This window comes from Lepisma saccharinum, chromosome 1 (assembly GCF_977018435.1).
Source record: "Lepisma saccharinum chromosome 1, izLepSacc3.1, whole genome shotgun sequence".
Classification (NCBI taxonomy): Eukaryota; Metazoa; Arthropoda; class Insecta; order Zygentoma; family Lepismatidae; genus Lepisma; species Lepisma saccharinum.
Window position 1 is genome coordinate 180,500,219 of NC_139229.1, and position 20,251 is coordinate 180,520,469.

General features: G+C 35.2%; 1 protein-coding gene across 1 annotated transcript in view; it reads right to left on the reverse strand.

Annotated features, from left to right (window-relative positions):
• The window catches only part of LOC145990439 (vascular endothelial growth factor receptor 1-like), a 76,995-nt gene that overhangs the window by 23,734 nt on the left and 33,010 nt on the right, over positions 1 to 20,251 (reverse strand). Inside the window, exons 9-14 of the mRNA XM_083126133.1 lie at positions 15,347 to 15,507; positions 14,195 to 14,324; positions 11,350 to 11,514; positions 8,360 to 8,521; positions 7,794 to 7,921; positions 6,096 to 6,267 (exon numbers count right to left, since the gene is read on the reverse strand). Coding sequence (XP_082982259.1) covers positions 6,096 to 6,267; positions 7,794 to 7,921; positions 8,360 to 8,521; positions 11,350 to 11,514; positions 14,195 to 14,324; positions 15,347 to 15,507 — 918 coding nt within the window. The remainder of the gene's footprint in view (positions 1 to 6,095; positions 6,268 to 7,793; positions 7,922 to 8,359; positions 8,522 to 11,349; positions 11,515 to 14,194; positions 14,325 to 15,346; positions 15,508 to 20,251) is intronic.

Consider the following 20,251-nt stretch of genomic DNA (forward strand, 5'->3'; position numbering starts at 1 on the left):
AGGGGCCAGAACTTCTGAATTCAAATGTTCTGCTTCTTGATGAAAGAGTGATACTCCACATAGTGGTTCCAACAGCAGTTCTTCGGGTGAAGTTCGGTTGGGCATGACTCAACTCCTATGCCCTCCCCCTCCCTACTCCTTTTAATTTTTAACCTGGTGCTTCATCGACTACACATCTCGGATTTGAAAAAGGTGCTATGTAAACACCACTATAACAGATGGTATGTTAAAACGTGTGCTCACATATTCATTCCTATGTAGAGCATGGACTTCAACAAGAGAGTATTCCCAATATGGTGCACCAGCAGGACAAATGCTTTAGTGTCACCGGGGATTGCATTGAAAAATGAGTCCTATATATAATTCGATTTGTCACTACAAACCTTATTTTTAACCCCCCATATATATGAAATTCTGGAAAAAAATACACATGTACATATGTATACACATACATACATACATACTGTACATAGTTATATATATGAGGGAGAGTCAAATGAAAACCTTAAAAGTCTCACAAAAATTACAGAACAGACTGTAAACAGCTCAAATTTACAGAGTTATCGACTGTTATTTACAAAATGACCTCAAGGCTGCAACATTGATCAAGTGAGCTTCACAACACCATTTTTGTCATACATACACATGCACCAGTGAAGAGCAGTGGTTTCGTGCCCTCTGGAAGTCTAAAACTTGTAGACATTCTACGGCAAATGAAAATTCTATGTCTCTATACATGCTTACCATGCCAGCAAGTTTACAAATAGTTCCACAATGGCCTCAGTCTGCATGCAGAGGGGTGCACCTTTGCAGTGGCTCATAAGTGACTGCGCATAAATACCAAATATTCTTCTTCTTGAGGTATACAGGCAATAAGTCAGACTTGAAAATATATGTGGATGAGCAATGGGCCTATGGTAAAATGGAGTAAACTTGTGCAACTTTACATGCATAAATCTACTAGATAAAAATAAAAAAAAACTGATTAAAGTTTTCATTTGACTGTCCTCCGTGCCAGGGTGCGAAACACTGGGGGTGACAGGGGGGATTTCCCCCCACCACCAACAATCTTGGCCTAAAAAATCCTCCCCACCAAAAATTTCCGGGGGGACAGTTTTTGTTCCAACAAACAAAAGATAAGCAATTACTTTTAATTTCAAGTATACTTTACTAAGAATATTATCGAAAACATACACAAATTATAACACCATTAAGCCTTGTTTCCATGATATGAAAAACTCAAAATGCTGACCAAGGCAGAAATTTATTTTATTTTAAAAAATAAACTAAACATAACGTCTAAAGTACAGACTCTGTACCAAGTACAGTCTGAAGAAGACCTTGACCTTGCTAGAAGGTTGAAACGTTATGTTTAGTTTATTTTTAAATAAAATAAATTTCTCCCTTGGGCAGCATTTTGAGTTTTTCATACACAAATTAGTGCAGTTGTGAGTGTTAAATGCCTTTTCTCCCTCAAGAGATCATTAACAAATCTACATCAATATGCACAATAAAAGTAAAACAAGAATGCAAAGCAACAATAACTATGAAATCTAATTGATTTATATTGGTATAAAGCAAAAATTAAAAGAACTTAACATAATAAAACCATCTTTAACCATAACATCTTTAACCAGTTAGTAAGGGAATTAGTTTGCTACGTTATAATATATCAAAGTAACAAATTATTTTCTTTATGTGTAATTAATAATAATAATAATACTTGTATTTTTAATTTAGTAATTAATTTTTTTTAATAACATTATAAATATGTATATCGTCTAATTTATATATATATGTTTGTGGGGGGAGGGGGTTTGTAGATCAGCCATTCTTTTATAACATACACCTCATAGCGAAAATTGAAAACTGTTTAAAATATCATATAAACTGCATAGCTAAGCAGCAAATAATTTAGAATAACTATTTCAAGCATTTATTTCATATTTAATTTTATTTTTCATCACATTTCCTTACAGTCAAGTTGGAACACTGAGATGTGATCAGTTGTTAGTTAAAATCAGCTGCTTTGTAAACAGCTGAACATAATCAAATCATCCAGTTAGCTGTTCTTCTCAGTTATATGAAGAAATATTGATGTCTGGAGTATTGTTTACACTCAAGGGTTATTGATTTATGTATGTATTAAGCTGTTTATTTGTTTATTAAGAAGGGGAAGAACAAATGCCACGTCCGTTACAAAAAACATGAATAAGTTTATATCACACCAAACCTAATAATGTGATGTAAGTGACTCTTGGTAGAAGTGGGGTTATGTGCATTGTTTATTGATTTCTAGTGTTTTCTGTTTTGTGTAAAATAGCATTTCCTGTGAAAATCCTGTAAGGGACGTGACAAACTTTAGTGTAACGGACGTGACAAAAAAAACAATATTTCTTGCTTGTTTTTCATATTTCCTCTTATTTAATTACTTTTAGAGCAGGGTCCATATTTCTAGCCTGATTTTCATATATCTGTAAGAGTCCAACTAAATTTTCTTTATTTATGTAATTCAAAATTTATTTGTTGTTGGGATATAAGATTCAATTCAGTTTTCAGACCATACAAGATAGGACTAAAATGTCTCATAAAATAGGTAGGCCTACCTAACCTAAAAAATATTTATATATATTAAAATGCAATTATATACTCAAAACTATAAGTTGCTTAATAAATGCATGTATACAAGAACTAATGAGGCTGAATTAACAACACTCAAATATAAACACCATGTGCAACTAATAGCAGAGCTTCAGATTCCATTATGCTACAAAGAAATAAAACTTCCCACATACTTCAAAATTGTATTAAACTGTTAATGAAAAGCGATAGTACCTATTTTTAACATGTTTTGATAATAAAACAACCTTTTATTAGGTTTAAAATCTATTTGAAACAAAACCAGCTGGAGCTGATCAATTTCAACATGTGTTTTTTTCACAATTCTAACAGAAACTTATTAGCAAAGGTCTGACAATAATATAAATGTTCAACATTGCAACAAATGTTTATGTTAAATGTTGCTTTTAGGTTACTTGGCCCTAAATTTACTGTTTTGTTTCAGATTATGGCTCCCACTCCCAACAAGACAAGAATGGCTAAATGTAGAGACGAGAGAAAAAAGAATCAAAGAGCAATGGAAGGCTTATCTGGAGAAAGATAAATTGAAGAAGAGGAAAGTAAGAGAGAAGGAAAAAATGAATTGACCAAAGATAAAAAAATTGTTAGCTGAAAAAAGGCAGAAAGATAAAGAACGACAGCGGTTGCATAGAGCAAAAAAGAAGGTGATTCAAAATGGTGGCCAGAGTGAGCTTGGTTCATACAAAAGTCCAAGAACACTTGGCAAAGCAGTAAAGAGAATAAAAAACGCATTACCGAACAGTCCTACTAAGAAGGTAGCAATAATTAGAAAACTGGTAAGAGAAGACTTAGGTTCAGAATTAAAAAATGATATTGTGAATGCTAAGAAAACTGGACGAAGAAAGATTCAATCAGATTGCCTTAAAAGGGTGAATGAGTTTCTCCAGTCCAATGAAATAAGTCGTCAAGCACCTGGGAAAAGAGACGTGAAAGAACCTGTCACTGTTAAACGCAGTTTATACCAACTGAGACACATGGTAATGGGTATTGGCGAGGCCTATGAAGAATATAAACTGCTGTATCCACATGACCAAATTTCAAAAAGTAAGTTTTATAGCTTACGTCCAAAACATGTGCTCCCGGTTAGTGATATGCTTCACACAGTGTGTTTGCATTAAGCATGCAAATTTTACATTTATGACTGAAACACTGTCTAAGGTAGCAGCCTGTTTTCCAAAAACTAACAAAGAAGTGTTGAATGAAGTATGTTGTGACACAGACAATAAAAAATGCATGCTTAATGTGTGTAATGAATGTACATATGATATCAGAACCCTCTTGCCTGAAGCAGAGGATTTACAGAAACAAATTAAATGGAAGGAGTGGAAGAATGTAGACAACCGAGCACAACTTAGAAAACCGACCACAACTAGTTGAGAATTGCACATCACTGCACAGGCTAATAATATAATTAAATTCACAGTTGCGTGGCTTCAAAACTCATACTTACATAAAACGGGTTCAATCTGCTTATTTTGAATCCTGAAAAAAGAATGTGAAAAGTGTAAAGAACGAAGAGGTAATGCAAGTTGACTTTGCAGAGAATTATTCTTTAATCCAGCAAGATGAGATTCAAAGCGCTCATTGGAGCCACTCTCAAGTGTCAATATTTACTTGCTGTATATGGCACTCTGACAAACTGTACGGCTTTGGTGTTATAAGTGATGACCTGACCCATTCCAAGAATTCTGTTTGGGTTTTTATGAAGGCAATAAAAAGTGAAATGAAACAGATAGCTCCACCAGAGGATCACATCATTGTTTTTTCCGATAACTGCACAGGGCAATTTAAAAGTCGATACACAGTGTCTAGTGTGTGTTTTTCAGAAGGAGATTTTGGAGTTTTGATGCACTGGAATTTGGACATGGGAAGGGGGGCTGTTGATGGTGTCGGAGGCTCAATAAAGAGAAGTGTATGGAGATACGTTCGAGGAAGAAGCAGCTATGTATATTCATCCTATGATTTTTTCAAGTTAGCGGATGAAAAATGCAAAGGCATACATCTTCTCTATGTTCCTCAGTCAGAAGTGGATTCTTACAAAAATCACTTGGACCAAAGATGGCTGAAATAACTGGTATCAATTCAATGCACCATTTCCAGGCATATGACAACAAAAATATCCTCATTGGTAAAACTAGTGGTAACCTGATGACAAAAATGTATATTTTGAAGCCTGATGAGTGTGAAAAAAGTAGTATAAAACTGCCAAACCGTTTAAGATACAGTGATGTATACAGTGACGAATCTGACAGTGAAGAAAGCTTTGGAAATAATGATTTGGACAATGAAATGGAGTATGACTATGAAACTAATCTGAGTGTTTTACATTACAGTGATTCTTTTTCTCATGATAAAATCTTTCCAGGAGTTTATGTGCTGGTCAAACTCGCTAGTCATAAAAAAATGAATGTTGCTATGTGGCCGTTTGCCACAGCAATGTGAAAGATGGTGATGTTAATGTAACTTTCTTAAAAACATATGACAATCGAGGCAAAGTTTTCAAAATCAGTGATGAATGTGACAAAATTATCCTTTTTAAGGATATAATCAAAATACTGATTGAGCCACAAATAAAGATGGTTGAAGACAGAATTCTGTACCAATTTTCAAGCAGAATTAACATTTTAAAAAGTGATAAGTTACGACCTGTGCTGAGAGAAACATAAATAGTCTATAGACCTAATGTCCACAAAGGTGTAATGTATTTTTTGTTACTTAACCTGCTTATTAAATTAGAATTAGTCCATTACTAGCAGAATGTAGCCTAATCTCTTTCCCAGACCTGTTTCTTTTATGTTAGTTAATGTTAATTCACTAGAATTGTAGTATTAAGCTTTTGCAACTATGTATAACTATATTATTATTACGTACAAGGTTGTATTACATAATATTAAAGTTTTTTTTCAAATAAAAACTGTAATTATAAATGATGCACTTTTTTGTCACGTCCGTTACAAAGTTAAACATTTTTCAATAAGAAATCAAAACTTTTAACAGGTCATACTTTATAGTCTTAAAATAGCATATATTAACATTACTATAACATATATTTACCAGTTAATTTGTCTGTCCAATTAACAGAAACTATGGAAAACCCAACCCTATGTTCATTACAGGGTGTTTTAAACGTCACGTTCGTTACACCTCTTTCATATCAGATAAAATCAAATACAGTTAAGTATTTGGCATGACAATTTTTGTGACTTTACATTTCAGTGAGTACAACTTTTCTAAATAATTAAAATGGATACAAATCTTAATTATTGTATTTTTTAATACTTTTACGTTGTGTATGTGTCACGTCCATTACAAAAGCATGGCTGAGATGAAGATCTTTCCCCCCCCCCACAAGTCTTAAATGATTTCGCACCCTGCTTCATACATACATACATACATACATATACATTCGTGTAGATATAGGCATTAATGAAGAGAGCTTTGACATTTCTTCTCACCTTGCTTGACACGCAGATCAAAATTTCTCCTGATTGTAGCTAAATAATTGCTGACAATACAAGTGTAGACACCTTCATCATTCTCTCTGACATCCTGTATGGCTAACACCTGGTATTGCTCCACAAATCGAATTCTAGTTTCATTTTTATTCTCCTGTATCAGCTTACCATTCTGTAATTTACAAAGAAATGGAAAATTTAAGCATCTCCTTTACTGAGAAAATGTCACCTTGTAAATATTTCTGTGGATTTAAATTGTTCTTTAAAACAACAAATAAAACTGAAGGCTCTGTTTATATCAACAATATGTATGTAATATAAGATGAAGCATGGAAAAAAATCTAAATGCAAAAACATACAATTTCATGCAGTATGGGATAAATAAATAGAAAATTGAGATTGGGTGTACGAGGATCACTATTTATATTTTGAGCCTTGGCAACACTGATTGAAGTTAGGTGCGATTTGACGTTTGCATGGAATCGTCTGGCATTATTGACCATAACATACTTCAAATGTTTTGTCAATAGCTTCATTTGTGTTGTTTATGTTGCCTTGGAGATTGCGTGACAACAATAAAATGGAATTAACTCGTGAACATTTTCGTGCGATGATTTTTTACGATTTTCGATGTGGATTATCAAGACAAGAGTGCATCGATCAACTTACTTCCACATTTGGCGATGAAGCCCATCCTTTGCCACTGTGAAACGCTGGTATAACGAATTTAATCGTGGCCGAGATTCGCGAAGGTCGTCCAAAATCAGTTGTTGTTCAAGAAAACATTGATGCTGTGCAAAACCTAATACTGCAAGATCGTCATGTGACATACTATGAGATTGAGGCAACCATAGGCATTAGTTCCACCAGCATATATAAAATATTACATAATCATTTAGCTGTGAGAAAGGTATGTTCTCGTTGGATCCCACACAATTTGACAAAAACTCAAAAAGACGCTCGCGTCAATTGGTGCAAACAAATGCTCAATAAATACAATCGTGGTGCTTCAAAAGACGTATATAAGATTGTAACAGGTGACGAATCATGGATATATGCATATGAGCCGGAACGTAAACAGCAGTCGACTGTATGGGTGTTTCAAGATGAACCCAATCCAACAAAAGTTGTTCGCGCTCGAAGCACATCGAAACAAATGGTCGCCTGTTTTTTCAGGAAAACTGGTCATGTGGCAACTGTGCCTTTAGAGGAACGTAGAACGGTCAACTCTGAATGGTACACAACAATTTGTTTGCCAGAGGTCTTCGGTCAAATACGGAAAAGAAACAAACGCCGTCGGATCATTCTTCATCAAGATAATGCCAGCTGTCACACATCTCGTCTAACAACTGACTTTATGAACAGTCAAAAAATCGAATTGATGGGTCATCCGCCATACAGTCCTGATTTGGCACCCAATGACTTTTTCTTGTTCCCGAATGTCAAGAATAAATTGCGTGGACAACGATTTTCGTCGGCGGAAGATGCCGTTGATGCCTTCAAAAACCATATTATGGAGGTGTCTCAAGAAGATTGGAAAAACTGCTTTGACAAATGGTTCGAACGAATGCAAAAGTGTATTGACCATAAAGGAGAATACTCCGAAAAACAATAAAGCAGTTTTCAATGCCAAATTCCTGTTTTTTCATTGTTAGGCTCAAAATATAAATAGTGACCCTCGTACTATGTAATTCTTACCTTGTACCAAGTGATATTGGGTGGAGGATTCCCATGGAACACACAACTTAACCGAATAAGATTTCCAGCCACAATGTTTAAATCTTCCTTTCTTGGATCAGAAAAATTGAATCCTGGACTCTGGGGGCCTAAAAAATTTAATATACAGTTATAAAATTAATTTGAAATTTAATGCGTTTCATACTTATTTGCAAGATGGTTACACTAATAAAAGAAAGTTTTAATAAAGGATAACATGTTTCCCCTTTCAACATAATGTAAGTACATACTCATTTTTGGAAAATCTAATCCTTATTGAAACTGAAATATCTATTAAACACATTTGCTAGCAAAGCCTTAACTTACTACCACAAATTATAAAAATATTTTTTTCATCATCATCATTATTATTATTATTATTAGAAGTAGTAGTAGTAGTAGTATCTTATCTGACTGTCAGTACCATACTCAAGTGAAATAGATTTTAGGTAAAGCTAATTTACAATCAAGAATAGAAAAAGAAAATTAACATCATAAATATTACTGCAGATTTAAATTAGAATCTTAATACAAAGAAAATCACGTACTTGTAACTTCTATAGTCACGTGATCATATATGGATGGTTTGGATACTGCCCCAATGCATTCAGCTCTACAATTGTATGTTCCTGTATCTTCTTGAGTAACATTGGTGATAGTAAGTTTGCTTACTGTTGAATATTGTGTATGATCCTTCTTTATGGAGATACCTGTGAAAACAAGGATTAAGTTACATAGTTTCTACGAACATTACAAGCTGCACACAGACTTATTATTAAATTCATTCTAATATTAATTAACAATCTGATATGACGAAACACTTTTGTACCATATGCTGGCAACGTAATTTTGTTTGAACACAACACACTGTAGCCTATGTCATGTATCAGTATTGCATAGGTTTCCTCTTCCCCAGGGTTTGAAATGGAAATTTTCACGAAAGGGAGCACTTACTTTTGTTAACATGGTATTGTCTTTTTTGTCTCTGATTATGTGATTAACGACGATCTGTTTTAAAATATTTACATAAATATCAAATAATATAAATACATTGGACAAGAGGCTTCTGGAATTTTGTTTTTAAAATTTGAACAGATGGAAATCGTGAGTGGTGGTCAGCTTGCCCAAAAAGTAACTTCAGTACTTTGTGTTAATAATACTTATTAAAATCAATTTGTGCAAGTGAATGATATTTCAATATTGTTATTTTGCATGTGATCAAGGAGTGGATTTATTGTTTGACTGACTTGAAATTTTACTGTTTGGTTAATTGGGGCAAAAATGAAAAGACGACAGAAAAGCACTGAGAAAGGGAAATTCGGGGAAAAAAGAAAATAACTGCAGTTGGTGTGCTGGTTGAAGTTCCAGTGCTCTGTATTTGTCTCCAACTTAACTAACCAACTAACTCACTAGCCTTCTTAAACCCGAAGGTTCATGGCTGCAGCAACACACGCCTTCCATCTGCCCCTATCTTGAGCAAGATCTATATACTCTTTTCCATCCCTACCGATTTCCTTTAGGTCCATCTCAACATTGTCTCTCCATCTTCCTCTTGGCCTTCCTACAGGTCTCTTACCATCAGGTTTCCCAACAAGAATCCTGTGAACTCCTCTTTCCTCTCCCATTCGTGCCACATGGCCTGCCCACCTAAGTCTTCTTGATTTAATTATTCTAATAACATCTGGACATGAATACAAATTATGTAGTTCTAAATTATGTAACCTTCTCCACTCACCTGTCTCCTCATCCCTTTTAGGTCCAAAGATTTTCCTAAGGATCTTATTTTCAAATACTCTCAATTTATGTTCCTCTTTCAATGTAAGGGACCAAGTTTCACACCCATAATACTACAGGCAAAATTACTGTTTTGTATATTTTAACTTTTAGTTTCTTAGATATTAAAGAAGAAGTCAAAAGTTTATGAAGAGAGAAGTAACATGCATTTCCTGAATTAAGCCTACTTTTTATTTCTTCTTTAATATAATTTTCATTTGATAATATTACTCCTAAGTATTTGAATTTGGAAACTGGTTCAAACGAGTTGTTATCAATAATTAGATTTTGATTATTACCTAACACTTGGTTTCGGCCTGTAAGCATATATTTAGTTTTCTCTTTGTTAACTTCCAAACCTATCTCTTTAGCAGTTTTGAAATTTTTTTTAGCATTATTCTTAATTGTATTCACATCATCCCCCAGTAAGTCTACATCATCTGCATATGCTAACAACTGAGTCACACCACTTAATTGTAGTCCTTCTTTAGTTTCTTTTACCTTCCTAACAGCATATTCTAAGGCAAAATTAAAGAGCAATGGAGATAATGCATCTCCTTCTTTTAACCCATCATGAATTGTAAATTTGTCAGACACATTAATACCCACATGAATTTTACTTTCTGTTTCAGTGGCGCATACTTTTATCATACAAGCTTCTTAGGTATTCCAAAGTCGACTAATATATTATATAATTTATCTCTTTTGACCGAATCATATGCTTTTTTGAAATCAATGAATAGCTGATGGACATTTTGATTATATTCCCACTTTTTTTCAAGTGTCTGTCTGATGTGAAAAATTGTTGATCTGTTACGTTTAAATCCACATTGATAATCACCTATAATTTCATTAGCTTATGGGGTTAGTCTTGTTAAAAGAATGTTAGATAATATTTTATATGTTGTTGAGAGTAGAGAAATTCCACGATAATTATTGCAGTTCATTTTATCACCTTTTTTAAATACAGGAACAATTATAGATTCTTTCCACTGTTGAGGGATTTCTTCTTTATTCCATATTAAACAAATTAATTTATGAATTTGACATATTAATGAATTTCCACCATATTTAATTAACTCAGCTGGTATTAAATCAATGACAGGTGCTTTGTTTTAATAGCATCTTTAACTTCAGTCATGTTAGGTTCTGGAACTAAAGGTTCTGCTGTGTGTACTTCATTTACTTCTGATTTATCTCCTACATGAACATTTAAAAGGTTTTATCTCCAACTTAGGCAACATAAATGACATCATACTCTGCTAAGCCCCTCATGTCAACAACACATTTCCATGTATAGGGGAAGCTTATATGAATCCTATATGTAATGTTAAAGAGTATTAACAATTTAGTTCACATTGAAAGGAAAATGTAGTGAATAAAAAAAATAAAAAAATAAAAAACGCAAGCCATAACGGTCTGTTGCCATTTCTGACCAGACACAACGGGAAGCTTCCTGATATTCATGAACTGGAAAGCTATTCCAGTTCATTTCAAGCCCTACTCCCTCCACTTTTCCTGATAATTGCTCTGGGAAAGTGTATATCTAATGCCAACATCAAATGAAAAATAAAGGCCATGGAAACAAGAAAAATTGGTCAAAATGGTTAAAAACCCAAATACTTTGACAGTAACATGGAATTAAGAAAAATAATGAAGATATGTTTTGAAATGTTAAAAGTCTTATTTTCTTTTTCATCTTATCCTTTCTTCTGTCAGTTTATGCTTATTACAATTTATTATTGAAATATGTAATTTTCCTTACGTTTGTTATCTGTTACAGGTTTCTCTTCACTGGGGCCATCTGCTTTCCAAGTCCATGTAATGTTGCTGGAAAAATTATACACTGATGCAGAACATGTTATTGTAACAGTTTCCCCCCTCGTTGGCTTTGTGTTACGAGCCACAACTTCAAAACCATTTCGTACATCTGGAACGAAAGATACAGTCTGTAAACTTGCTTCAATCATTTTTTCTTCATAGCATAACAAATTACTGACATGATAAATACCTATCCTCATTCATACCAACAGCTATAACAGAACAAGTAACTACAGCTTCCAGGATGGCATCCACTGATATTATCCATCAAAGAATAATGGGAAAGGGCTCATCTCTAGGGTGCTTGTACAGGTACATTCATACATATATTTTTGAAAATACGCACATCCTAGTTCATCTCAGACTTCCTCTCCTGCTACAAACACGTACACAAGTTCACCTCTCATTCTGCCAAAGGGCTGTCAGATGTTCTATGCATGTATAGATTCTGGTCAACACTATTGATCTGACTGCACTGTCTTCCGAGTGTAATCTTGGTGGTGGTGATTGTATGGGGGGAGGGGGTGACCTTTTCTGAAGATACCCAAATGCCAATTACACTGTCGACTGCATTTTTGCAGAATAACGAGCCTCTGGCATCTGGAATCACAGTCAGTATAATCCTCAGTGGAACTTGTGTTTATGATAGTCCTTCCATCCATTTAATCTCATCGTTATTCATCCTAATCTTTGCAATTAGCCAAAAGTGGCAGAAAAGCAAAGTAGAATAAATCAAGTAACATTTTTTGGCCTTGCCCTGTTTTCTCATCAGGATCAGGTACTTACCAACAACACTAACTAACTTAGCAAATTAATTCATTTAACTACACATACAGGATGTAATATATACATGACTAATAGCTTAATTAACAATTTCTGACATTACAACAATAGATAACATATCTACAGGTGGCTCAGTAAGTCACTTAACACCCCCAGTACAAGGCCACTGCAGCGCGCAACATGGAAATGGTGATGACCAATCGTTATCAGGCCAAGGGGGAACCACATTGACGCCACCCACACGGTCGGTGGCCATCTTGATGTCCGCCATCTTGAATTCAACTTCAGAATTTTAAATGAGAAGGGGGTCGTGCGACATATCAAAATGGGCTAGAATTTCACAAGAAATGCAATGGTGAAGGTCTTTTCGACGTATCTTTTACCAGTAAAAAGTTATGACTGAATTCTTGTACCAATTTGCTCCTTTTCGAGGTGTTAGAAAAATGCCTTAAAATTTGTTTAGCGCTTCGGTAATGCATCGAGACCAAAGTGACGTCTATGGAGAGATGTTCACATGCCATTGCACATTATTTTAATCGGATACATCCATGAAGAGCTGTGCATTATGAATGGTTGTCGCGAACAGTTTACAGTGTGACGCTTCCATTGAATTAAAAGTCCTTCACAGTGACAAGGCTAATGTTTATGTTCATAAGGAAGTTTATAAACAGAATATGTGACCCTTGTCATCTGATAACTAACTTTGGACAAAAACTGGTTCATAACGTTCCCATAAGTGTTCTGGTGTTCTTCCCTATTGAAAAAACTCTGTAAAAAGTACCTTCTTCCATAAGCAAGGATGAAAAAAACTGTTTATTTAACAAATCCAAGTAGCCCTAAGCATTTAAGGTTCCGTTGATGGAAAATTGACTAACCAATCGTGTTCCACACAGCACGCCACACCATTAACTTACCAACACTAACCATTCAGCTTTGATCTGTCGAAAATGGGTTATCAGATAAAAATCATCGAATATTCTGTTTATGAACTTCCTTATGAACATAAACATTAGCCTTGTCACTGTGAAGGACTTTTAATTCAATGGAAGCGTCACACTGTAAATTGTTCGCGACAACCACTCATAATGCACAGCTCTTCATGGATGTATCCGATTAAAATAATGTGCAGTGGCATGCGAACGTCTCTCCATAGACGTCACTTTGATCTCGATGCATTACCGAAGCGCTAAACAAATTTTAAGGCATTTTTCTAACACCTCGAAAAGGAGCAAATTGGTACAAGAATTCAGTCATAACTTTTTACTGGTTAAAGATACGTCGAAAAAACCTTCACCATTGCATTTCTCGTGAAATTCTAGCCCATTTTGATATATATCGCACGACCCCCTTCTCATTTAAAATTCTGAAGTTGAATTCAAGATGGCGGACATCAAGATGGCCGCCGACCGTGTGGGTGACGTCAATGTGGTTCCCCCTTGGCCAGATAACGATTGGTCATCGCCAATTTCAAATTCCATGCCGCAGTGGCCTTGTACTGAGGGTGTTAAGTGACTTATTGAGCCACCCTGTATATATTTAGAATGACATAAAATGCATGCTTGTTGAGTAATAGCATTCTTCCATTCTCTTGGCAAGAAAATACATGTGAATGAAAACTGAAATTAAGAAAGATATGAATTTATATTTATATTTTTTCTATTTTACCCTGTTTTTCATCCATTTTTGGCTGATCTTGACAACAAGAATGATTGATGTTTTGGTTAACCTCTGTTTCCAAAATTTTATTATCAATATCTGTCAATTTCCTTGTAACAAGGTTTCCTAATTTTAGCATCACACCCACTCCCCCCATATTCTTCCATGCTCTTTGTTATCAGCAGTTTCCCCTCCCTGCAGTTGTAACTTGGTAAATAACCTATATCGATGCAACCAACAGTAAGCACACAGTTCCATTTATAGTGATTAGAATAAATTATTAAATTAAAGAAATAAATTTTCTAGAAACCTACATATACTGACTTAAAGACACTAAGACAACACCTTACCAACAACAAAGAATGGAGTGGATTCATTGACACATCCATAATCATTGCAAGCTTTACATGTTATGTATCCAGAAGCAACAGTGTCCATTTCAATAGTGGAAACAAAGTCTCGTGTTAGTTCTTCCCTCACCTGAAATAATGAATGTATGTAAAATACAAATATGATTGTACAAATATTGATCACTGCATGAATTTAGAGAACTAGATTAATTTGAATAGTTGGTTGAGCATCAACTCCACCTAGATTTTAATTGGGTACTGCCTGTTAATGTACAAGCTAATATCAAAAGTCTTGATGAAATTTTCCTAGCTTGTGTGCTATAAATATTATCATTTGTAGACATTTTGAGTATAGAACTACTTAAGTTAATTAATGCATTATTAAAAGAAGTCAACTCCATGCTCAACAGAGGGGCCAAGGCCTGCCAGAGCATCAATTCCCATTTCCTCTTCTCTACTTCTTTTCAAGTAGCTCCCCAATTGTCCTACGATGCTGGGTCAACACCGAAATTTTGGGATGTCCCCAGGAATTGAACCTGGAACCGCTCAAACCAAAAGCGAAAGCACTAAGCATTTGTCTGCGTGGAAGCCCTAATTAATATAACAAAAATTTACACCACATCCAAAGCTAAGAATAATTCTAATTAAATCTGTGCGCTCCCCCCCCCCTTCCCCTTCCACACACACACACAACTAAATCCCATGGTGCAAACAGCCTGTTGAGGACCAAGGCCTTGGAAGCAGCTTTTCATTGGTGATGGATGTTCAGTGCATTGTGTCCCATCGCCTCTGTTTTCTGGCTTTCAAGAGTGGAGTCCATTACTATTGCTCCTCAATTGTCCTCACAATGCTGGGTCTGCACTGAAAACCAGAGACTGCTTGCACTTGCACCATAGATGAGAGTGCTAACCATTAGGCTGTGTGAGAGCTTGTGTACTATATACTTTTGTTAAAAAAAACAAATTTGAAAACCACATATGTAATTAAATAGGAAATGTGAAAACTGTTATCTAGTGAAATATTTTTTTAAAGTTATATTGTGGATTTTAATAGGAGCACTCTGTGAAAATGCTCCACTGTAGTAATATTTGGTTTTAGTGTGACTTGAACTTGAAAAGTCCGTTGTTTCTTATTTCACTTGTAGTTTCTTACCTCAAGTGCATGGGGATCATTGCAATTATTATAGGTAAGGCATCTCATGAATTCCCACTCTATGCTTGGAGATGGGTGTCCCCCAGCTTGGCACTTTATTTCATATTTTTCACCATGCAAATAAGAATCTTGGAGTCCTAGAAGCTTTACAGTCGGCTCTCCTGAAAGGATAACATAAATGTGTTTATAGTACTTTCGTAAATATAGTTGAGAATAAAAGAAATATGCATTAACATGTCTTCTTGTGAGAACCAGAGGGACATAACTCCAATTTATCAAATTTACAAGATAGAGAAATAATGTATTCTCAGGAATATGTCTGACTTAAAAAAAGTCAGTAAATTGGAGATACATGACTCCATCTTACTGCTAAGGATTAGAAGTGGAGATACATCGATCTGACTCCAAATAGGACTCTTCAGAGGAGATTATTTAAATAAACTGAGAATGCATTTTTGGAGTTACGTTTCTCTGGTTCTCATAGGATGATGTGTAAAATATGAACTGTGAAAACTAACAAACATTAATTGCAATCATTTAGATATCAGACATATATTGCATTAAACACATGTAGAAACTATTCTTCTTACTGCATTAGTTCAATATCTTATGACTAGACCCCATATTTTGATGTAGTATCAAAGTACATAAATATGTAACAATAATTGATAATTATCAAAAGGATATGTAGCAAAATATGTAGTAACAAAGAATATGTAATATGAATAATAATTGAGTATCCAAGCAATTTCAAGAATTCTGCTAGATATTTATTTTATTTGAACATATTCAACATAATTTTAAGAACGTAAGTTGTTCAAATTTAAATTTGTATTAAATTTATAAACTCAAGAAAAAACAGAAACTTGTACATATTTAAGTAACCAATTTTGTCAACCATTAATTACTTTTCACATTGCAAATTATTGTAGAATATGTAAATATGTAAGAGTGCTCTTTGTAACTTTCAAAACAAATTGTGAAAAAAAAGTGTCTACAGAAAGAACAATCGAATGAAAATACATAGCCTACTTTTGTACAAGGTACAGGAAAGTAGCTTTTTTGTCCGCCGATGCCAAGTTTCTAGGTGCTTTGCCTAAATCTAAAAACGAAACGAATAACCAGAAAGGAAGGGGGAACTTCAGCATCTTTCTATAAATAACAGTTCTACCTTTTTTTTGTCTTTAGCGTGAATTTCGACTTGGCAGTCAATTTTAGGTGACCATAAGCACTATACATCTTATTGATTAGATAATATGATATCACATGAGCTACAAATTTTCTTCATGTTTCAGAGAAGGAAAATATAGGAAAAAGGATCAAGATCGGAAAAAAATACCAAAATATGTTGTTTTATGTAAAGAAGCAAATATGTAATATCCTGGCAATATGTCAAAATATGTAACATAAAACTTATGCAAAATCATGTAAGTTATATAATTCGTTGACATTTTCCTGTTCAAGGTATGTATCTAGAAAAGTATAGAATATGTAATTACATACATATTCGGGCTCTACTTACAACATCAATGATTTCATGGAGACCTGAAATCAAAATCAAGTTAAGGTATGGATCTTTGTGTTTTCCCCCACTCATCTCTTTTATTAAGTCATAATCCAACTTGAGCGTGAGTTTAGTGTTTCAGGTTTAATAAAGAGAGATAATGAAACTTATGTAAAATAATTATAAATCATTAAATTCAGAATTTCTTATTTTGTGACTCGCAAAAAAACGTAATACAATGTTGAAGCATGATGTCGAACAATACAAGACAGCAAAAAATCAGCTTGTACAATAATGGAAAATCACAAGGAAAAATATATGAGCTAATAAATGAAATTGGAATGTGGTGTTTAAGAACTGACAGAGAAGTTGGTGATTAATGGCTGAAAACAATATTTCAAATGAGATGGCTGGGACATGTGGAAAGATGGAAGGATGGAGAAAATTACTGTCTGAAAGATGAGAGGGAAGAGGATCAGGAAGATAGAGGAAGCCGTCACTGGAGCAGGCCAAGTATGATCTGCGGAAGCTGGAAGTGAGAGGATGAAGAAGGAAAGTAAGGGACAGATTCATCTGGAGGCCCATTGCAGAGAATGGCAAGGTCTAACAAGACCCATACAACCACTGAGTAAGAGTGAATTAAGTTCTGAGTTCCAATTTTTATACAGTATATACATGTATGTATACCAATCACACTGTTCAAATAACTAATTTAAAGACAATGAGCCGGACCCTGTGGTCGAGTGATTAGCACATTTTGCTGTGACGCCAAGGGTCCCGGGTTTGAATCCCCATTTCATCACTCATCCCCATCTTCGCAAATTAGCCAAGAGGCACAAAACGCGAAGTAAAATAAACTAAATCAGTCAGTCAATCAATAAAGACAATGATTTTGAATAAACTTCCACAACACTACCACATAAATGCTATATAAATAAGATAGAAACTTAAACTTAGGTTTAAACGGAGCATGGTGGTCTAGTCAGTGGGGCATCATGCAGGATACCTGGGCTTGAATCCTGGAATGTGTAATCTAAGGTTAGAATTTTTCCAGCCTTGTCCCTGTATAGGGCAGCTCTGGGGTTCACCCAGCCTCAAATAAATAAGTGCCTGGGGGTTAAAGGCAGCTGGAGCATAGTGCTGATCATATGACCTCCAAAAATAGCCAAGAAGCCTGACATATACGTACGTGCCTTTCTACACGATATGATGTGCATGCGAAACTTTACTTTTACTTCAGATTCGGGCATTTCATCTGTGAGATTTTTCACAGGTTCCAGATACCACTCGCAGCGGTCAGTGATGTAGCAGTGAAATGGAAATGCGAGGGTGTGATCAAACCACAACTGCAGCCCAGGAAGCCATAAAAATTGACCGGTAGGGATAGGCGAGTGTTCCAACGTGTGGTGAAGTCAAACCGGAAGGCTTCATTGGACACTATGGGAACAGATTTCAAATGGAATTGGAAATTGATGCTAGTACTTGTACCCTCCGGTGAGAGGTAGTGGCACTGGAATTCCATGGAAAACCTGCAGCACATAAGCCAATGATTACTACCTAGAACACAGTACTTCGATTACAGTGGTGCAAAGAACATCGTCAATGATATCTAGAACAATGGAAAAACATCCTGTATAGTGATGAATAGAGCCCGGAAGTTCAGGCATTTATTTTCGTTAAAATAGGCAGGCAAAAAGGCATTTATAATGTGGAAAATAGGCACTAAAAATGAAAAAAAGGCAAAATAAACCGAAAAAAGGCACATTTGGAAGTCGCTTACTTTTATCTATAATTTCTGGCAACATGTAAAAATCTACATTGAGAAGAGCATTTCAATTTTCTCCATCTTGATTGCACATAACTACAAGGTGTTTTTTTTTAACTACTCAACATTCATTGATAGTAGTCTGTCAGAGAGAATGTTTTTCATAATAGAAAATGATATTTGTACTTCAACAGAAGTTATTGGAGCATACATAAAACAAGCTAATGTAGCTGGATGCATTTCGGTAACAGCACTTTCACCTTTTAGAATATCACAGATTGTTTTCAATTGTTTCAAGTCCTCATTTGCACTCACTACCCGCTTGCACTTTTCCGCAACAGCTGACCCCTTTTCTCCTGGCACTTCCATCATCTGCTGCATAGATTCCTCGTACATTTTCATGGATGTTACAAGGTGTTTTTTTAAGTTCTGTAATTTTAATTGTCTCTGGGAATGCACCATAATGTGCAAAAATAAACTTGAATAGCACAGGAGTTTTTTCACTTCACGAATTGAAGCCGCTTCATTTTCTGGAAGAGCATCTATCACCTCACTGATTTTTTGAAGGTTGTTAGCATAATATATAGCTGCTGATATCCAGGTTCCCCATCTGGTCAAGACTGGTTGCGGAGGTAAACTAAGCTCAGATGCAACTTCCTTATTTCGGGTTCGAGAGGGAGATTTCAGAAATATCTTCTTTGTGTTCGAAATCAACCTGTCCACTTCAGCAGTCAATCATACACAAGGAAATGTTAACCGAAAGGCAATATCCTAACTGAGCATGAAATACATTTTTCTCACACTTTTCTCCTTCAGCAATGTTGAAACATGCATGAGTTCAATATTACTTAAATAAGGCGAAAATTATTCACATAATAAACGAAAGAAAAATAAATGCCAACAACGTTTTTTGGGAGAAAAATAATTTATATACACATTTTTTTTAAAAAAATGGTCAAATTTAATTGAAAAAGGCAAAAAAAGGCATTATAATTAAAAATAGGCAGTGGGGTCCCAAATAGGCAAAATAGGCAAAATGAAAAGGCTTCTAAAACATTTGAAACAACATGAGAAACGTATATCCGGAAAAATTTTATCAATATATGCAGTAGATAAAAAGAGGCATTTTGCCAAACTTCCGGGCTCTAGTGATGAATCACACAACATGCTGGGATGATCTGATGGATGTGTGTCAATGTGGTGAATGCCTGGGAAGAGGTTCTTACCGGAGTGTATTGTTCCATTGTAAAATTCGGCTGGGATGGAATTATGTTTTTCATGGTATGGTGCTGGTCCCCTGGTTTCGGTGCCTGGAACCCTGAATGTTGTTACCTATTGTGCAATATTAGACAACTCAGATCTCCCCATCAACAGTTTGGAAGTGGCCCTTTTCAATACCAGCATGACAATGTGCCCTGCCATAAGTGAATGGTTTGACTATATGGGGATGAATGAGCTCAACTAGCCACCTCAGAGCCCTGTTCTCAACTCCATTGAACATCTGTGGGGTGAGTTAGAACACCAGTTATGATTCAGGCCAAACTGCCCAAACACCACCACCACGCTTTTCGCCATTTTACAGGAGGAATGGAAGCGACTACTGGCTGACGTTTACCGTAACCTGGTGAAAAGTTTT